The 21235-nt window shown below is 53.2% G+C and overlaps 1 protein-coding gene across 1 annotated transcript in view; it reads right to left on the minus strand.

Annotated features, from left to right (window-relative positions):
• LOC140685182 (uncharacterized) overlaps positions 1–21235 on the minus strand; it is a 338081-nt gene that overhangs the window by 277916 nt on the left and 38930 nt on the right. The window contains exon 3 of the mRNA XM_072936390.1: positions 5623–6050. Coding sequence (XP_072792491.1) covers positions 5623–6050 — 428 coding nt within the window. The remainder of the gene's footprint in view (positions 1–5622; positions 6051–21235) is intronic.

The raw sequence follows: 21235 nt of genomic DNA on the forward strand, positions 1-21235 counted from the left end.
AACAGAAGGAGCTGTGAAAAATTTGGCAATACAAGAAACTGAGAGCTTGGATAGCAGCCAGGACAAACCTGCCTCTGTAATCAAAGTGGCCCCTCCTTTCTGCCCTGAAAAATCAGCAAACTCCTGGTTCACTGATGTCTCTGCTAAACGAGAAGGGAAGGTGTGGACATACAGGGCAGCAGCCCCCCACATTTCCTCTGGTGAACTAATTAATGAGGGAGAAAGCAGTTCTCAGGTCAAGGAGCTGAGAGCTGTCTGGAGTGTTTTCCAACAAGAAGCACAGAACGCCTCTCTTGTCTGTATCTACACTGACTCCTATACTGTGCATCAAATGATCCTGATAATCCTGCACATTACCCTGGCCAACCTGTTCTGGTGGGCATCCCTTACTATAGGGCTAGTACCACTTGTGCTAAAACCCCCTCTGAATAAATGTACATGGAAAGCCTCTGGTGCTCTAGGGAAAGAGCATTGGATAAATACATGCAGGATAATTCCATCATTCTAACCTCTTCTGCCTCTCGCTGGCAGGATTCTGTTGTGTTTACTTTTACAGAAGAACTCCGAGGGACATGAAGACCCCCTAATCCATGATAAAACTGGTAATACTTTCCTGCATCCTACCACAACCCCATGGACAGAAACCAGCTGAGTGGTTGCGGTCTGAAATAATTGTGGTAGCATGCAGAAAAAGTGAAAAGATCTCTTTAAGCACAAAAAGGTTTGTACGCACCGAAGCGTACAGGATTGTTGACACAATTTCACATTAACACAAACTGCAGAAGTAGTTTGTCTTTGGTCCAAATATACTGAAGCGCTTTGTTTAAGTTTAAAGTATTGATTTAAATACTGGGGAGAACTTGATGTTAATGTTGTGATACCTACCACCCAACCACCGGTTATGCTTACCCCAAAAATTTCTAAAGTTGGACCATATATAATCAGGAAAACTGGCCAACAACAAATATTGTTCAATCTGGCATGGTCTCTTAAACAAGTTAAATTGCTAATGCAAAGCAATGTCTCTCAAGTTCAGCCAGCTTGTTCACCTTTCTTGCAAACTTCTTTCCAGGGGTGGACGACCTGGTTGCGACAGTGGAACCCTTCTAAAACACGGATACCAAGAGACATAACTGGTGTTGTGGGAACAGGATTGGGAATTCTAAATAGTATTAATTCAGAAGTATTATTAAATAAATTGGCTGCTACAACTAAAGATTTGACCCAATTACAACAACCATTGCAATCATCCTTGTCAGCCTTGGGAACGCATCAGTGGCTGCTAACAAACATATTACCAAATTGGGAAAAGGTAAATCTGAATGACCACGAATTGATAATTGATGCACTCAATGCTACACAAAGCAACGTTTCCTTAGCCCTTAGCTGCATCCAGGCACAATTATGGATGCAGTCAGTTGCTGCTTCACTTATAAGAGAAGGTGAAGAAGGCACGTTTCCTATGGAAATTCGGAAGATAGTTTGGGACAGTGCCGCTGACTTTGAAAAAGATTTCCAATCCTGGTGGCATTTGGTGAACTTTACTTATGACCCCACCACAAACTTAGCCACAGCTTTTGTGTTAACCATACAGAATGCCTCCGTGCATTCAATATTCCCCATCATTGCATTAGGATTGAATCATGATGGAGCCACTCTCTATCCTTCCGAGCATAGAGAATGGGCCCAACAAATTAATGATAAATGGCAAACTGTTAACTTAGAATCTTGTATTGTCCAAGAACAACAAGGGTTCATCTGTGAAGGCAATGCAATTATAGCTCAGGATATTTGTCTGGACACTGAACAAAATACCTGTCACTTTGAAATCCATCCTAACAAAACTCCTAAAACATTCCTTGTATATATAGGCAATGGATGTGCATGCTTTAGAACTGCTTGTAACACAGTGTATGTAGAAGACACAGTAGTAGATACTAAAAATCACTCAAATTTTTGTGCTTGCAATTTCACTAAAATTACAGGATGTGATTTTTCTTTTGAAGCTCCAGTTACTTCATATCAACTTTTAGAATCTAATTACACGCTGATCCATAAGCTATTGCCTACCCCCATTGGAATGAATCTTACTCTGGTAAGGCAATTGTTGCTTCCCCAGGACTTAATTGAAATCTTAGGAAAAATCAAGGAGAACGGACAGAAAACACTGGTAACTATTCATCATGATGTACAAGAAATACATCGGGTTATAGAAAGGGTGAAAAGTGATGCAGAACATAGGTGGTGGGATACACTTTTTGGGTGGTCACCTACTGCTACAGGTATCCTGAACAAATTGTGTCATCCCATTGTTGTCCTTTTGATTTTAGTTTTGATAGGCTTTGCTTTATCAGCAATCTTGCTTATTATGAATTGGAGAATGATAAAACGATTAACAAAATTGACAGCTATAATTAATACACACCACTTGGCCGATGTGCTTTATACTATAGACATCCCCAGGACTATAGACACAAAGCAATTATAAGATTGGAAGATTGTTTGTTTTAGTCACTTAGAAAACCGGATTTGAATTCTTAAAGATTGTTTTATTAGTTTATTATTAAAGAATTGTTTTAATATTATTTAATCAACTCATTGTTTATTGATTAGAAAATTGTTCCAATTAATATTGATTCAATTTATACTAATTATTGTTATTGTTTTACTATTTTCCCTGTTCTCTTTTCCCCTCCTTTTTCTTTTTTTCCCTTCTCTGGGATATGCTGCCAACACTAGACGAGTCCTGAAGACTTCACAACGACACTACAGAACCCTGCTGAAGATCTCTTGAGGGCAATCGTCAGTCACGGGGTGGTGTAAGAGGCAATCTGAAGACCCTCACTCATTTGCCTGCCAATTGCCAGGAGAAGGAACTCCCTTCCCCCACTGCAGTTCCGGCTTGGAGAAGGCAACAGTGCAGGTGCAGCCGCTGCACCATTACGTTCTGTTCCCAACGAGGCCTGGCAAGAACTTGGCAAGGAGTTGGCAAGGGCTTGGCGAAGACCCAGCGTGGACCCAGCACAGAGCAGCCCTCTGCAATTCCTGCTTCACTCTCTACCTTTAAGCCAAATGAACTGTTGGGGTGACTCTGGTGGTCTCTCACTGCAGACCCCTCATCTGCCTCCTTACCACCGTGACAGACAGAGATCAAGAACCCTCTCCCCAAGGACTGAGACTGAGACCCCTACCACAGAGAGTGGTGGTGGGGGGAAATGACATGACCTGTCCTTCTCCAGTAACTTCAATGGACTTATTCATCATTGTGTTTGTTCAGCCTGGATGATTTTCTGTAGATACACCTGTTCCCCCCATAGCAATTTCAATAGACTCTCATTGTTCTGCATGTTCCCCCCTTTTCCCTCTGTGGACTATAACTGGACCCCTGGGTTGGGCAGGACTTTGGAGACTCTCCCCAGTACAACAAGATGGATCCCCATGGTCCAGACCAGTGAGGACCTCGCCTGTGTTGGTAGCTATTCCCATCCCCCCTTTCTCTCTCTCTCTCTCTCCTTTTTATTTCTTTTCTGACCACACTATTGCATTTATTGTTTTTTGGCCCTTAATAAAGGTGCATCTGTTGTGCTTAAACTGATAGTCCCCTGCTGTTTGTCTTTTGCACTTTGGGATCGGCTAACGAACCATCACGACATCCCACTATAAGCGGATCATGACACAAGGACAGAGCGGAGACCCTTGGATTTTTGGGATTTTGGAGGCCAAATCCCATTTTTGGCTGTGGACACCTTGTGGAGAAGGGCGGATTTTTCCTCATGAAAGAAAAGCACCAAATCTAAGAGTTTGGGAAAAAGATCAGAGGTGGCCATTGTAGGAGAGGACAGCCAGAGCTGTCCCTCATGGCAGCTTCTGGCTCGGAAGAGCCCTTGGATATTCGGAATTTTGGAGGTAGATTCTCAGTGTTGTCCATGGGCACCTGGACATGAAAGGGGTTTAACTCCACATGCAGTTCTGCAGCCAATCACAAACCCCCCAAATTTTCACAGCCAATCACAAAACCCCCAGATTTTCACAACCAATCACAGAAACCTCAAATTTTTGCACCCACCCCATCAAATCCTCACATAAATCCCAAACATTTGCAGCCACCCCATCAACCTGCCCAGAGGGAGGAGCCAAGCATTTCTACCTGGATATAATCTCGGGTTTCTGGAAGAACACCAGAACAGCCTTTTCACTGGATTCCCAGAGGAACAGCTGGGGTTTTCCACTGCCTCTTCAGAGGAATACTACACCCCTCTACAGGATCACTGCTCCAACAGAACCACAGCTGACACTGCAGGAGGACTGCAGCCACCATTCCAATTAGACTGCTACCAATGCCCTGACCAAAAGGGTGTCAGGTCATATTCTGACTCTGCCAGTGTTGTTTTGCATTACTGCATTGTTTATTTTCTCTTTTTATTTTTTCCCCTAATAAAGAGCTGTTATTCCTGCTTCCATACCTTTGCCTGAAAACCCCGCATCATTTCAAATTTACAACAATTCGGAGGGAGGGGGTTTACAGTTTCCAGTTCAGCGGAGGCTCCTGCCTTCCTTAGCAGACACCTGTCTTCCCAAACCCAGACAGTTGCCATGGCAACCTCTGGCATCCCATTTCTAGGGTCATGTGATCCCAGAAACACAGAACTGGCTGAGCTGGGAGGGACCCATCGGGATCCTCGAGTCCAGCTGCTGGCCCTGCACAGGACACCCCAACACTGCCAGCCTGGGCCTGGCAGCGCTGTCCAAACGCTGCTGGAGCTCAGAGAGCCCTGGAGCTGTGACCCTTCCCTGGGGAGCCTGGGCAGTGCCCCAGCAGCCTCTGGGCAAAAACCTTTCCCCGAGATCCAACCTCAGCCTGCCCCGACTCAGCTGCAGCCGCTCCCTGCACTCCTGTCCCTGGGCACCAGAGTGAAGAGGTTCCCTCAGCCCCAGCCAGGGACCCGCTCCCAAGGCTGCTGCCATGGCCACCAGGGCTGGCACCAGCTGCGATGCTCGGTTTCCATGGGCCGGGCTTCAGGAATGGGATTCCCCAATTTCCTGCTCCCTCTAAAACCGCGCTGCCTCTCGCTGCCCTCCTGCCTCCCATGGAAAGCACAAAAGGCAAAGATCCTGGGCTGGGATAAGAACAATTTACTGGGAACAGCAACGACATAAAGAACAAACAGGAACAGAAACAATACTGACAACAGAAGGGATAAGAAAACCTATTTACAGGGAAAATTTCAACATCAGTGACTGTCCCTTCCCGGACATGTATTTCCTCCTGCCAGGAAAGGGACACCCTTCTCCTAAGGGGGAGAGAGAGAGAGAGAGGGTCCCTTTCCTGCCCCTGGCAATGAACTGAGATAGTTGTGAATGTAATGACAGGGCCATGGCCAGACCCTCATGTTCTTCAATCCCACATCAGGTCATTGGCAGGGGCAGGAGAAGGTACAGGTGTCTTCCCAGCATGGATCACAGAGAAGAGGGATCACCAGGGCTCTTCCCAATGTGGGTTCTTCAATGGGGGATGAAGCTGGAGCGGTGCACAAAGCTCCTCCGGCAGTTGGGGCACTCGCAGGGCTTCCCTCACTGGTGGCTCTGTTGGTGTTTGGTCAAGGCAGAGCTCCAGGTAAAGCTCTTCCCACACTGGGGACACTTGTAGGGCCTCTCCCCAGTGTGGATGCGCCGGTGGGTGGCGAGGCTGAAGTTGCGGTTGAAACCTTTCCTGCAGTCAGGGCAGCGGAAGGGCCTCTCCTCAGTGTGGATCCGCTCATGCAGGTGGAGATTGGAGCTGGTGTGAAACCTCTTCCCACACTGGGAACACTCGTAGGGCCTCTCCCCAGTGTGGATGCGCCGGTGGGTGGCGAGGTGGGAGCTGCAGCTGAAGCCCTTCCCACACTCCCCACACTCGTAGGGCCATTCCCCGGTGTGGATCATCTGGTGGCAGATCAGGGTGTTGCTCCGCCTGAAGCTCTTCCCACACTCCAAGCACTTGTAGGGCTTCTCCCCATGGTGAACCTGCTCATGGACTTCCAGCTCTGAGCTCTGGCTGGAGCTCTCTCCACCTTCCTGGCACAGGGTGGGTCTTTTCTCCTCGGAGCACCCTGGGCTGGGTTTGCAGCCCCTCCTCCTGTGGGATCTCCAGGGCTTTTCCTCCCTGTTGGATTCCTGTGCCCTGGAGTTGCTCAAAATGGTCTCTTCCATGAGATTCTGCCGTGGGGATTTGTCCTCCCTGCTCTCCATCCTCAGCTCCTTGTCTGCGAAGGACGGACAAGGAGAGGATGGGATTTGCCTTCGTGCCAGAGGGAAGGGGAAGGAGGACGGTGTCATCAGGGGGTTGTCCTGCAGCCAGGGGCCGTGCTGGGCTGGGAGATGGAGCAGGAGTGAGGGGGAAAGGGGCACTGACTACCTCCTCACCTGCCTGGGTGACCCGGGGAATCTTCCTCTTTCTTGTAGCCTCCCTCTCCATCCAGCCAAGCTTTGGGAATAAGAAGTCCTGGATTGGGGAAAACAATGTATGGGCACATTGGGTCAGGGGAGTCCTACTGCCCAAGTCCATCTCTAAAAGTCACCGGTCATCTGGTAACCATTAAAGCCTCGAAAACAGCAAGATTTAGACCCCCAAAATATATTAAAAACCAAGATTCAGCAAAACCCAAACCCTGAGTTTCCCCTTTCTGGCCTCTCCACTTTGGGCTCCTGGAGACCCCCACCCTGTCTGGGTTGCTGCGGGTCAAGTTTGCATTGGTGCTCCCCCTCTCTGGGCTGCTGGGGCTCCTGGCAATGCCACAGGTTCCCCTTCTCTGGGCTCACCACTTTGGCATCACAGGCGTCCCAGGGGTCAGCACTGTCCGGGGTCCCTGTTTCAGGCTCCCGGGGTATCCATGGGTGCCCCCTGTCCATGCTCCCAACACCTCCAGGCTTCTGGAACAGCCCAGCTCTCGTATTGCCCGTCTGTGCTCCCCCCATGGCCGGTTTCCCTGCCAGCCCTGCCGGTACCGAGCGATCCCCACGCGGCTCCGGGCTGACAGCGCAGCCCCTGGGCCGGGCAGAGCCAGCCCCAGCACGGGGGGACCCTGCACCCTCCGCTCCCTGGGCAGCCGCGCCCAGCCCCGGGCACAGAGCTCCGGCAGCCCCCGCCGCCCCCTGCCCGGGGACCCTCGGGGACCCCCGCAGCCGGGGCTGCCTCTGAGCGGCCGCCCGGGGCTCGGCCCCGAGCACAGAGCTCTGCCCGGGGGCTCCCGGCCCCAGCGCCGGCTGCGGGCCCGGCCGGCCGCTCCCGGCTCGCACAGCCCGCCCGGGGCCGCCAACAAAACATCGCAACCACAAATCCACAAACCAACCCTGCCCCGCTGTGCTCCTGCGCCTTCCCAGGGACCCCAACCCCGCGGCAATGGCCCCGCACCGGGACAAAAAGCTGCTCCAGCCCAGCCCTCGGCACCCCCGCCTGCGGCTCGTCCCTGGCACACAGATCCCGGCAGCTGTCCCATTGCCGCAGCTGCGGCTCTGGAGCAGGGAGGCTCTGCGGGACCCCCGGGCTGTGCCCCCTCCCAGCCCTGCCCGCCCCGCACCTGCAGCCGGGGCTCTCTCGCTGCTCCCGCTCCTGCACAGCCCCGCTCTCCTTTCCTTGTCCCCCTAGGCTCTCCTCTGGGGCTCAGGCAACACCCGGCAATGGAAAGGAATCCATTTTGGTGCTCCCTAGCCAGGCCACAACTGAAACTTTGTTCCTTTTGCCTCGCTGCACAGGCCCCCAGGGCGTTTTCTGCACCCAGTCCCAGCCCCCAGCGCTTCTGAAGCCGCTCCCTGCAAATGTCCTGGAGCTGCCAGGGCCCTGTCCTTGCTGTCACCTGCTGGGGCTGGCCAGGAACAGAGCTCCTGGGCTTGCATGTCCAGCTGCTGGGCAGCCAGAACTGAGGCATCTGCAGCGGACTGAATGCCAAAACTGGAAGATGAGCCTCTCTCCTGGGGAAATCTTCCCCTCCTGGGCCAGCCCGAGGCAATGCTGCCATTCCCTCCTGCTGCTGCTGCTGCTGCTGCTGCTGCTGGGGCACTCGGGGCTCTGGCTGAGCAGCAAAGGTGACCCTGAGCCAGGAGCTTTCCTTGGCTGCAGCAAAGCCTCGGCACGCAAAGCCCTTCCCGGCGCTGTGCCCTGTGCCAGGAGGGATTTTGCCAGCAGAGCTGACCCCAAATTTCTTCTCCCAGGCAGCTTTAGGACACGCGACATGGAGCAGCCAGAGCCCACTCTCAGCTGTGCGCTGTCCTCCAGAAGAATCCTGTGTGTGAAGCAGCCTGGGAACAGGGTTCAGTGTCAGAGAAGGGGAACTCAGAGCCCTTTTCTTCCCTCTGGCCTGAGGCTCTGCATTGCCAATGGCCCTGCAGCTGCCAAAGGGGCCTTTTTGGCTCAGCTGAGAACAGTTCTGCTGAGAGCCTGTCCTAAACCTGCTTTTCCTGCAAATGTGCCCAATTAATCCTCATTTCTTGCAGCCCCGGGTCTTGTGTGAGTGCCGATGTTACAAGTGAAGGATGGAACAACTCTGCTGGTTGGGAGTTCTCTTTCTCTTGTTTTGATATTTTGTTTGTTTGGTTTTTTGTTCCGTATTTTGTTTTGCTTTGTTTGGGGTTTTTTTTGGTGGTTTTTTTTTTGTTTTGGTTTTGTTTTTTGTTTTTTTTTTTTGGTTGGGAGTTTTATTGGGAGGTGTTTTTTTTTAATTTTAATATGGTTTTGTTTGTGGGGTTTTTTTGGGTTTTTTTATCAATTTTCCCTGTCACCTCTGGGCAGAGCTCTGTAACTGTGTCTGACACTTGTCTGTCACCGCTGGGGTGTCACAGACAGGGAACGCTGGGGCTGTCACTGCTGGGATGTCACAGACAGGGGAACGCTGGGGCTGTCACTGCTGAGATGTCACAGACAGGGAACGCTGGGGCTGTCACTGCTGGGGTGTCACAGACAGGGAACGCTGGGGCTGTCACCGTTGGGGTGTCACAGACAGGGGAACACTGGGGCTGTCACTGCTGAGATGTCACAGACAGGGAACGCCGGGGCTGTCACCGCTGGGGTGTCACAGACAGGGGAACGCTGGGGCTGTCACCGCTGGGGTGTCACAGACAGGGAACGCTGGGGCTGTCACTGATGGGGTGTCACAGACAGGGGAACGCTGGGGCTGTCACCGCTGGGGTGTCACAGACAGGGGAACGCTGGGGCTGTCACCGCTCCTGCCCTGTCCCCAACAGCTCTGCCAGCGCCTCGAGGGGACACAAAGGCTGAGCCAAAGGGTGAGAATTGCAGAAGGGGCTGAGCTGGGAGGGACCCATTGGGATCATCAAGTCACAGAATCACAGAATCACAGAATTGCTGGGTTGAAGAGACCTTCAAGATCATCGAGTCGAACCCATGCCCTAACACCAGCTCAATTAAACCACAGCACCGAGTGCCACATCCAATCTTTTTTTGAACACATCCAGGGAAGGTGACTCTACCACCTCCCCAGGCAAACCAATCCAATACTTTATCACCTTTTCTGTAAAAAGACTTTTTCCTACTATTCAACCTGTATTTCCCTTGGTGCAGCTGAAGACTGTGTCCTCTGGTTCTGTCAGTTGTTGTCTGGAGAAAGAGACCGACCCCCAGCTGACCACAGCCACCTTTCAGGAAATTGCAGAGGGTGATAAGGTCACCTCTGAGTCTCCTTTTCTCCAGGCTAAACAACCCCAGCTCCCTCAGTCATTCCTCACAGGGCTTGTGTTCCCAGCCCCTCTCCAGCCTTGTTGCCCTTCTCTGGACACCCTCAAGCGTCTCCATGTCCTTCCCACACGGAGGGGCCAGAACTGGACACGGCACTCGAGGTGCAGCCTCACCAGTGCCAAGTACAAGGGGAGAATGACCTCCCTGCTCCTGCTGGCCACCCTGTTCCTGACACAGGCCAGGAGCCATTGGCCTCCTTGGCCACCAGGGCACATTGCTGGCTCATGTTCAGCCGCTGTTGGCCAGGAGCCCCAGGTCCCTCTCTGCCTGGGCACAGACCAGCACACCGTCCCCAGCCTATAGCATTGCAGGGGCTTATTGTGGCCAAAATGCAGGACTTGGCACTTGGACTTGTTAAACTTCAACTTACTGGACTCTGCCCATCCCTCTGACCGCTCCAGGTCTCCCTGCAGAGCCCTCCTACCTTCCAACAGATGGACACACGCTCCCAGCTTAGTGGCAGCTGCAGATTTCCTAATGAAGGACTCAATCCCCTCCTCCATGTGGTCAATAAAAACATGGAACAGAGCTGGCCCAGCACAGAGCCCTGAGGGACCCCACTGGTGCCTGTCCCCAGCTGGATGCAGCACCGCTCACCACCACTCTCTGGGCTCGTCCGTCCAGCCAGATCTGGAGCCAGCAAAGACTGCTCCTGTCCCAGCCGTGGGCTGCAGCTTTTCCAGGAGTGTGCTGTGGGAGGCAGTGCCAAACTCCTGGTGCTGGCTGCAGGAGATGCCCAGCACAGGCTGCCTCTGTCCGCTCAGTGCCAGCCTGTCTCCCCAGGCCAGCACAGCAGCCCTGGGCAGGGCACAGAGGGGCCTGGCCAGAGCTGGTGCCTGCAGCAGCAGCTGCCTCTGCATTCCTCCCAGCAGGCACAGAAACGGCTGCTGCTGTGTGCTTTTATAGGATTTCCCTGTGTTTTAGTACATGAGTTAGGAGTTTAATGCTAGCAAGTTTTGGTTGGTATTGTTCCTTGTGCCCCCCATTCCTTCCCCTCACAATGGTTTCTCCCAGGTTGTTCACTCCTGAGCTTTCCCGCCACTCAGCTGTCCCTCAGAGTGCCAATCTCCCTGTTCCTCCCCTCTTACCCTTAAATAGATGTGTCAATCCAGGTTGTGCTGCCCACCTCCCTGTCTGTCATCGCAGCCACCCCCATTTGGTTCTGGAAGGTTCCCTGTCAGTCACCCATGTTCTTATAGTTGGTTTGTTCCCGAGGCTTCTCCCCTCCCCTGTCTTTTCCCCACTGGTTGTAAATCCAAGATGTAATTCTCCTGTAATCTGTCTCCACTGGTATCCCATGTTGCCGCCCCATGGTCCTGCCCTTGGCATTGCCCATCCCCACATGCCAGTGCCCATCCCGGGAAGAGCCCTGAGCACTGAGGGAGGGACAGGATCTGCCTTGCCAGGGGCTGGGGCTCAGGCCTGGGCCCTTTGCATTCCTGAAACACATCCCCACCATTTCCCTCATCCCAGCGCTGGCACTCAGAGCAGCTGAGGAATGGAGTCACACCCAGGGGTGTCCCCAGGGCTCAGCACTGGGGCCAGGTCAGTGAAATCTCTTTATTGCTGGTCTGGACGAGGCCATCGAGGGCACCCTCAGGCAGTTCCAGGTGAGCCCAGGCTGGGTGGGAGTGTGGCTGTGCTGGAGGGCAGGAAGCTCTGCAGAGGGATCTGGACAGGCTGGAGCCATGGGCCCAGGACAATGGGATGAGGTTCACCAAGGCCAAGGGCCGGGTCCTGCCCTGGGCTCACAGCCACCCCAAATCCCTGGCTGTGCCCTGCCCCTGATCCCCACAGCCTGTCCTGTTTCCTTCATCCCTGCATTGCCAGGGACTTTCTGGGACAAGGGAGCTCTGCTCTGGCTATGGAGGGAGCTCCAAGTGCCACCACTGGAGTGGGAACCACAACTCATCAGGTTTGTGTCCTTTGGGGGTCAGGAACTGGTGAGACTCAGAGGCACAGAAAGTTTCTCTTCATGGCCAACAGACCAGAATTGAACAGGACATAATTTAATAACAATCACACTCTTCCCTGAGCTATGTGCAACATCCCAGCAGCATCTGATGAGTCCAGCATCCACAAGTGATTTCCATGCTAGAATGAATTTCAGACAAACGTGGTTCTGTGATAGATATAGGCACAATTAAGTTCTTGTATCAGGATGCTCATCCTGGAGTGGGGCAAAAGAGCTCAAACAATTCCTGATTTTCAAAGCTCTCAGTGGTGGATGGAGAAGGGAGGTCAGGCTGCTTTTGGTGCTGAGGAAATGCTGAAACCAGCCTGACTCATTTCATCTCCTCCTGGCCTGGCTGATCTCCCCTCTTTCCCCTTCCACCCATTGGCTTTTCTCTCCCACCAGCCCCCCTGGTGAAGAGCCTGGCTCTGTGTTCTCCATCCCCTCCTCGCTGGCACTGCCAGGCTGCGATGAGGAGCCCCTCAGCCTTCCCTGCTCCGGGCTGGACAAGCCCAGCTCCCTCAGCCTCTGCTCACAGCCCAAGGGCTCCAGCCCCACCTTGGAGGCCCTTCCCTAACCCTGCTCCAGCTGCCAGACATCTTTCCTGCCCTGGGGAACCCAGCCCAGGCCACAGGGACCTGGATAATCCATGTCCTTGATGTCCTGGTCACACAGCCCTGGCCCCTTGTCCCCATGTCAGGCTCTGGGGTGGATCCTGTGGAACATCCTTTGGTGGAGGCTGTGGCTCCAGGTGGACCAGGGGGATGCCGGGGGACAGGGACCCTGCTGGGCATGAACAGCATTGGACTTGTTGGGAGAAACTGTGAGGGGGAGCTGGGGCGGAGTGACCAACACAGTGACCTCACAGAGCCCTGCTGGGATGTCACACAGCCCCTCTGAGATGTCACAGCCCATTCTGTAATGTCACACAGCTGGTCTCTGATGTCACAGACAAATCTGTGATGTCACAGCCTGCTCTGAGATGTCACAGCCCATTCTCTAGTGTCACACAGCTGGTCTCTGATGTCATAGTCTGCCCATTGATGTCACAGACAGCTCTGATGTTACAGGGACAGTCTAGGATGCCATCACTGCTTGATGACCTCACATAACCCACTCTGTGATGTCACAGCCCGCTCTGTGACCTCATGTTACCAGATGATAAATTGTCTCCACCAGCTGAGCTGACACCTGGAGCTTGTTCTCCAAAACCCCAGGCCTATGGAAACCACACAGTGCCCACTGGAATATTGGGGTCCACGACCACCAGGGACCACCAGAGAGGCCCCCAGGACAGAAGAAGGCATGCAAAAGGGGAGGAGAAATATGTTAATGATTCTGGGGAAATGACTATCAGATGTGTGTTTAGTCCAGCACAATCAGTGAATATATGTGCCAAATACAGAATATGAACAGAAACTTTCCTGCACTCAGCATGCTCAGCTTTGGGAGGAGCGATCCCCTGTGCATCCGGCTGAATAAAGAATGCTGCTTCTTAATGCTGCACTGGTGTTAAGGAGTTTTCTGTTTCACCGAATTTTTGGTAACACTCCACTCCCAAGGAAAGCTCTGTCTCCTGCTGCTCACAAACAGAGAAGGGCTGGTGGCAGATGTGGGGGTCAGAGGCTGCCTGGGGCACAGTGACCATGAAATAATCAAGTTTTCAATGTTCTGTGAAAGAAGGAGGGGCAGCAACAAAACTTCCACACTGGAAATAGGAAGGGCAGACTTTGGTCTGTTTAGGATGCGGATTTAGGGAGTCTCGAATCATGTCCTGATTTTTTTTAAGGGAAACAGCCCTTGAAAACCAAGGGCTCCAGGGAGGATGGACACATTTCTAGAAAGTAATCTTAAGGGGAAAGGAGCAGCCTGTCCCAGTGGGGCAAAGGATGAGCTGGTGAGGAAAATGACTGGCCTGGCTGCCCATGGAGCTTTTGTGGGAACTTGGGAAAAAAGGACTGGCGATGCAGGAAGTGTTTAAGGATGTTGTTAGGTTATGCAGAAAGAAAAGGAGAGAGATGAAAGCTTAATTAGAACTTAACCAGGCAGCTTCTGTAAAATGACTAAATAATGTTTTTATTAAAAAATTTATAGCAAAAGGAGGGAGGCTAACCTCCAGTCTTTATTGGAAGCAGTGCAGAACATAGTAACTAAAGATAAGGAAAAGGCTGAGCTACTTAACATCTTGTTTGTCTCGATTTTCAACATATGGACAGGTTGTCCTCAGGACAAGAGTTCTCCTGAGCTGGTAGGTGGGCACAGGGAACAGAACAGCCCCCTGTAATCCAGGAGGAAGCAGCTGCTGACCTGCTGAGCCACTCAGATGCTCACAGGTGAATGGGATGGGATGGGATCCATCCTAGGGGGATGAGGGAGCTGGTGGATGAGCTCCCCAAGCTGCTCCCCATCATTTACCATCAGTCCTGGCTCACCAGAGAGGTCCCAGAGCACTGGAGGTGCCAGTGTGAGCCCATCCCCAGGAAGGGCTGGAAGGAGGATCTGGGGAACTCCAGGCCTGTCAGCCTGACCTCGGTGCCCGGCAAGGTTATGGAACAGATCACCTTGAGTGCCACCACAGGGCACCCACAGGATGGCCGAGGGGTCAGAGCCAGCCAGCGTGGATTTAGTGGGGCAGGTCCTGCCTGAGCACCCTGATCTCCTTTTATAACCAGGTGACCCACCTGTGGATGTGGGAAAGGCTGTGGATGTGTCCATCTGGACTTCAGCAAAGCCTTGGACACTGTCTGTGACAGCATTCCCTGGAAAAGCTGCAGCCCACGGCTTGGGCAGGTCCCTCCTGGCTGGGAGATGGAAGAGCTGGCTGGAGGCTGGGCCCAGAGAGGGGTGGGGATGGTGCTGCACCCAGCTGGTGTCCAGTCCCTGGTGCTGTCCCCAGGGATCTGTGTTGGGCCCAGCCCTGTTTAACATCTTCACCGATGATCTGGGTGAGGGGATCGAGCCCACCATCCCCAAATTTGCAGGTGACACCAAGCTGGGTGTGAGTGTGGATCTGCTGGAGGGCAGCACAAGAAGACACAGCCTTCAGCTGCACCAGGGGAGGTTTAGGCTGGACAAGAGGAAGAAGTTCTTCACAGAAAGGGTGAGTGGGCATTGGAATGGGCAGGCCAGGGGGGAGGTGGCAGAGTCACTGTCCCTCTCCAGTGGCACTGAGTGGCATGTCTGGGTGACAAGGCGGTATTAGGGCACTGGTTGGACTTGATGATCCCAAAGGTCTTTTCCAGCCTATTTAATTCTGTCATTCTGTGATGATTGGGACACCCTGGGACCATTGTGACCCTGCAGGGCCTGGTAGGACTAAGAGGACCATGGTGACTCTGTGCAGCCCCATAGAACCAGGGCTCCATTGGGTGCTCTGGGGCCAAATGGAACCAGGGAGTCCCCGTGACACTGGGTCCTGGTGGAACCACAGAGGCCATTGTGACACTGCGGGGCCTCGTGTAACCGAGGGGTTTCACCATTGTGACACTGCGAAACCAAGGAGAGCATTGGGAGAGTCCAGGGCCCAGTGAACCAAGGGACCGTTCTGACACTGCCAGGCCTCATGGAACCAAGGGGACATTGTGACACTGCAGGACCTTGTGTAACCAAGGGGCCACTGTGACACTCTGGGGCCTCAAGGAATCTGAAAGGCCACTGTGACACTATGGGGGCTCATGGAAACAAGGAGTCCATTGTGACACTGAGGAAACTTGTGAAACCACAGAGAGCATTGTGACAGTGTGAGACCTCATGTGACCATGGGGCCTTTGTGACACCCTGGGGCCCCATGGAACCGAGGGGCCACTGTGAAACTGCGGCACCAACGAGAACATTGTGACATGTGAAGCCCTGTGGAACCAAGGAGTTCATTGCCACATTTTGGGGCCCCATGGAACCAAGGAGTCCATTGCCACATTTTGGGGCCCCATGGAACCAAGGAGTCCATTGTCACATTTTGGGGCCCCATGGAACCAAGGAGACCAGTGTGACAGTGCAGGGCCTGGTGTAACCAAAGGGACATTGTGACACTGAGGGCCTCTTGGAACAAAGGACATCTTTGCAGATGACACCTAGCTGGATGTGAGTGTTGATCTGCTGGAGGGAAGGAGGGCTCTGCAGAGGGCCCTGGACAGGCTGGATCCAGGGCCCAAACCCACCAAAGTGAGGTTTAACAAGTCCAAGTGCCGGGTCCTGCACTTTGGCCACAACAACCCCTGCAGCACCACAGGCTGGGGACAGAGGGGCTGGACAGCAGCCAGGCAGAAAGGGACCTGCAGGAACTGATGGGACAGCAGGCTGGACATGAGCCAGCCGTGTGCCCAGGTGGCCAAGAAGGTCAATGGCTCCTGGCCTGGATCAGGAATGGTGTGGCCAGCAGGAGCAGAGCTGCTGTGCCAGCACTGATCTGCCCCCAGCTCTGCACACAGACATTGCTGCTGCAGCTCCAGAGAAGGCAACAAAAGAGCATCTCTGCAGAAAACTCTGCTGGGAGATCCTTTAGATCCTGGAAAGTCACCAAGAGCACAGACCCTAATTGACACAGTCTGGGGCCACAGGGAAGGTGGAGAGAAAAAGGATGAGAAATGGCACAATCAATGACATTTCCTTGTGGACAACATTATAATGTAAAACAAAGAAAAAGAACCTCCAAATGGAAAAGAACAAGAAGTATCAAAGATGACTTTTAGTACAAGTGATTTGCAGAAATTGGCCAGCAGTTTAATGTTCCTGAAAGCATCCAGTCATCAGTGTCCACACTGCAGCCTTGAGCTCCTGGTTCCTCAGGCTGTAGATGAGGGGGTTCAGGGCTGGAGGCACCACCGAGTACAGAACTGACAGGGCCAGATTCAGGGATGGGGAGGACATGGAGGGAGACTTCAGGTGAGCAAACACTGCAGTGCTGAGGAACAGAGAGACCACGGCCAGGTGAGGGAGGCAGGTGGAAAAGGCTTTGTGCTGTCCCTGCTCAGAGGGGATCCTCAGTACGACCCTGAAGATCTGCACATAGGAGAAAACAATGAACACAAAACAACACAACGATGAACTGACAGTAACCACAAGAACCCAGTGTTCCCTGAGGTAGGATTTGGAGCAGGAGAGTTTGAGGATCTGGGGGATTTCACAGAAGAACTGGCCCAGGGCATTGCCATGGCACAGGGACAGGGAAAATGTATTGGCTGTGTGCAGCAGAGCATTGAGAAAGGCACTGGCCCAGGCAGCTGCTGCCATGTGGGCACAAGCTCTGCTGCCCAGGAGGGTCCCGTAGTGCAGGGGTTTGCAGATGGACACGTAGCGGTCGTAGCACATGATGGTCAGGAGGAAATACTCTGCTGACATGAAGATCAGAAGGAAAAAGAGCTGTGCAGCACATCCTGTGTAGGAGATGTCCCTGGTGTCCCAGAGGGAATTGTGCATGGCTGTGGGGACAGTGGTGCAGATGGAGCCCAGGTCACTGAGGGCCAGGTGGAGCAGGAAGAAGAACATGGGCGTGTGCAGGTGGTGGCCGCAGGCTACGGCGCTGATGATGAGGCCGTTGCCCAGGAGGGCAGCCAGGGAGATGCCCAGGAAGAGGCAGAAGTGCAGGAGCTGCAGCTGCCGCGTGTCTGCCAGTGCCAGCAGGAGGAAGTGGCTGATGGAGCTGCTGTTGGACATTTGCTGTGGCTGCACATGGGCACCTGTTCATGGAGAAAGGACAGGGACAAGTCAGGAGAGGCTGCTTGGAGCCAAACCTGAGCCATTCCCTGTAGACTGTCCTACTGGGACGCACCTACCCTTGTTCCTGCTCTGGGAAAACCGTTGGCTGCAATCAGAGCACGATCACACTCCCAGCTCACCCTGGGATAAACCAGACCCTGCCCGGAGCAGAGGGATCGCTGAATGTCTCAGCCTCTCCAAAGGTCTCTGGGCAAGGTCTCAGCACCCCCTTATTCCAAGGACACTCACGGCTCCCTTGGCCAGCCCAGCAGCATTTCCTCAGCTGTGGCAGCTCTGCACTTCCCCGTGGGACATTCAGGGAGCTCCCAGAGGCTCTGGCACAGATCTAGACCCAGGAGGGCAGCTGAGAGCTGGGAAGGGCACAGCAAGGAGATCCCAGGCTGTGCCCATGAGGGGATCTCAGGGAGGGGCTCAGCTCATTCCCCTTTCCCATGGACTGCTTTGCCCATAGCCCCACAGGTCCCAGGGAAGCTTGGACACCCCATTCCCATGGACACCCCTGCCTAGCAGGAATGCCAAGGGCAGTGCCTGACTCAGCTTCTGCAAATTCCAAAGTTTATTAACAGTAACTAAAAGAAAGAGTAATAAGAATCAGACAATTTTTTCAGAACACTTCCCCTCTCCATACAACCTGACAATGTAAAGAGAAAAAACCTAAAATTTTCAGTTAGTTCACTACCTCTAGAATAGTCTTTCTTCAGTTAACTTAGCAGGAGAAGTTCCTCTAGTTAACGTTATTGACACTTCTCCACAAGAAAACAGTTATCTCATGGCTTTTCATTTCCACAAACAGCAGCTGCCCAGAAAAATCTGTAATTGTCAAGTCCCTCTCATTTTTTTCACAGCTTTTCCCACAGCTGTGCTTATAGTCCATGTTCACTTATGGGGTATTGGTTTCAAGATCAACTATTTAAGAGCAAAGTTTCTCTTCATCTATGTCTGAAATCATCTTCATCTCTGGGAACAGAGGTCTTCCTCTTCTCTCCCTGGGGGCACAGGGTCTCATCACTCTTTTTTTTTCTTTTCAAACTTCTTATGGGATCACAGCTACTGCAACATTTGCTTACTTTAGCATGGAGGCCTTTGCTGAAACAAGTCATCTCCCCATACTTTTCAATGCATTATAGGGAAAAAGAGAGTCTGATGTATCCATGACATCCTTCTCCATAGCTTTACCAGAGGATTTCAGCCCCAGGATCAAGGCATCTCCTCACCCCTCCTATGTGGGACTCAACAACCTCTTCACTGACCTCAGTGGGTTCATGTTGCTGCTCTGTGTGCCTGCCCTGTGCCCTTTTCTCTCACTGGAGGGAGGATGGCAGCACTGGCAGAGTCAATATCTGCCCGGGGCTGCAGATGGTTCCGTGAGCCCGGCCGGGCTCGGTCCTTGCGGCCGGAGCTGTTTTCCCATGGAGGTTTCTGCAGCGGCTGCGCTGGGGCTGTGTCAGGCTGGGCCGCGCTGGGGCAGGGCCAGGATCTCAGCAGCCAGGCCAGAGCCCAGCAGCAGCACGGCCGGGGCCGATGGCTTCTCCTCCCCTGCCCGCTGGCTGCGGGCGAAGCCCAAGGGCGGCAGAGCCTTGGCCGAGCCGGCCCGGCCCGGGGCTGCTCCTGGGGCCCGGCGGATCCCGGCTGGGCCCGGGCTGGCGGCGGGGCAGGGCTCGGCAGCGGCCAGATGTCAGCACCCGCAGCCACGGCCCGGCCTCGGCCCCGCGGCCTCCCCTGCCCTGCCCGGCAGCCGATGGGGCCTGGCGGCTCCCTGGGAAGGGGCCCGGCCCCACGGCAGGAGCCGCCCGGCCCCACGGCCGAGACGGGGCTGGGCCGGCCTTGGCACCTCTTTGGGGCCAGAGGGGAGAGAGACCCAGCCAGGCTTTCTCATCTTCAACTTGGGTCTGCACAGAGGCGTCTGCAGTTTGCTTAGTGGTTTAACAGATTGTCAGCTCTCAAAGCTAATTACTGATTGGTTTTTTTGTCAGACATGGCAGAAACTGCTAGCAGCTTCTCTCAGGACATCACTTCTGTGATGCAAAACCACCACAGCAGCACAGAGCACAGAGCTCCTTTTTCCATATACAGTGGTCATGTGCCCGAGGCCTCAGAACCCCTCCTTGGGAGATCTCTGGGCCCTCTCCAAGGTGTTTTCAAATGAAAACATTCAGCTCAGAGTCTAAGAAAATCACCAGAGGACAGGGCTAGCCTGACCTGTCTGTCCCGTCTACTTTTGTCTGGGAGCAAGTCTTGGATATACGGAATTTGGGAGGCCAAATTCTAATTTTGGCCATGGACCCTGGACATGATGACCAATTCTTTTCCATAGGAATGAAGGAACAGAGCCCCAGTGCTTGAGGAGCAGATGAGAGGTGACCACCAGATGCAAAGGCCAGCTAGAGCTGGAGGTTATTTTCTGGGAGATACTCTTGCACACAGGAAAATTTTTAGGCAGAGTGTCAGTTTTGGCAAAGGGCATCAGAAAAGGTGGAGAGTTCTTTTCCACAGGAAGGAAAGCACGGAGCCCCTGTGCTCCAGGAGCCTTGATGGTACTGGCAGATTTGGGCTGGAAGCAACCCTTGGGTATAGGGAAATTGGGAGGTGGAACCCCAGTTTTGGCCATTTCTGTGTAGATAAGAAGGAGGGCTCTTTTGCATAGGAAGGAAAACACAGAGCCTCAGTGTTTCAAACGCAGATGAGAGGCAGCCCCCAAGGGGCCAAGGGCAGCCAGACCTGTCTCTCCTGGCTGATTTCACTTGGGAGCAATCCTCGGATGTATGGAGTTTTGGAGGTGGAATCCCAGTTTTGGCGATGACAGGATGAATGCTTTTTGCCTATAGGAAAGAGAAGAGTAAAGTCCAAGTGTTCTGGATGAGAGGTGATCACCCTTAGGCCAAGCCAGCCAGACCTGTCTCTCCTGGCACCTTTCATCTAGGGGCTGTCCTTGGACATAGGGCATTTTGGAGGTGGAATCTCAGTTTTGGCTGCAGGTGCCTGGACAGGAAGATGAATTCTTTTCATTAGGAAGGAAAGCACAGAGCCCCAGTGTTTCACAGGCAGATGAGTGCCAGCCCTCAGGAAGCCAAGGCCAGCCAGACTTGTCTCCCCTGGCAGCTTTTGTCTGGGAGCTATCCTTAGATATAGAGAATTTTGGAGGCAGATCCCCAGTTTTGGCAATGGGTGCCTGGTTGAGATGGATGTTTTTTTCTCATAAGAAAGAAAAGCACATGGTCCCATGTTTGAAAGGCAGATTTGGGTTGGCCCCTGGGTGGCCAAGGAAGCCAGACCTGTCTGTCCTGGCAGATTTCATCTGGAAACAATCCTTGCAATATAAGGACATTTGGAGAAGAAATCCCGGGTTTGGCCCTGGGCCCCTGGAGGAGAAGGACAGTTCTCTCTCATAGGAATGAAAGCCCAGAGCTCCAGTGCTTCAGGGGCAGACGAGAAGCAGCCCTCGACATGCCAAGGTCAGCCAGACCTGTCAGGTGGTCCCCAGGAGGCCCAGCCAGCCAGACCTGTCCATGTTCCCTTGGTTTCGTGGGACCCCACAGTGTCGCAATGGTCTCCTTGGTTCCATGAGGCTCCATAGTGTCACCGTGGTGTCCTTGGACCCACATTGTCACAACTGACCCACAGTTCCATGAGGTTCTGTAGTGCCACTGCAGCAGTCAGAGGCCCTGCAAGGCCTCCCTGGCGGTCACTCACCTAAGATTAGAAATGCCTAAGTCACAGTGACTGGAGCAAAGAAGCCCCTCTTCCACATTCAGACCCTTCTTATCTCTCTGTAAGGCTATCGGTCATATTCTCCTCAAACCTGGCAATTGGACAATTTCTGACACCCCAGTACCCTATAA

The sequence above is a fragment of the Taeniopygia guttata genome, chromosome 16 (genome assembly GCF_048771995.1).
Source record: "Taeniopygia guttata chromosome 16, bTaeGut7.mat, whole genome shotgun sequence".
Lineage (NCBI taxonomy): Eukaryota > Metazoa > Chordata > Aves > Passeriformes > Estrildidae > Taeniopygia > Taeniopygia guttata.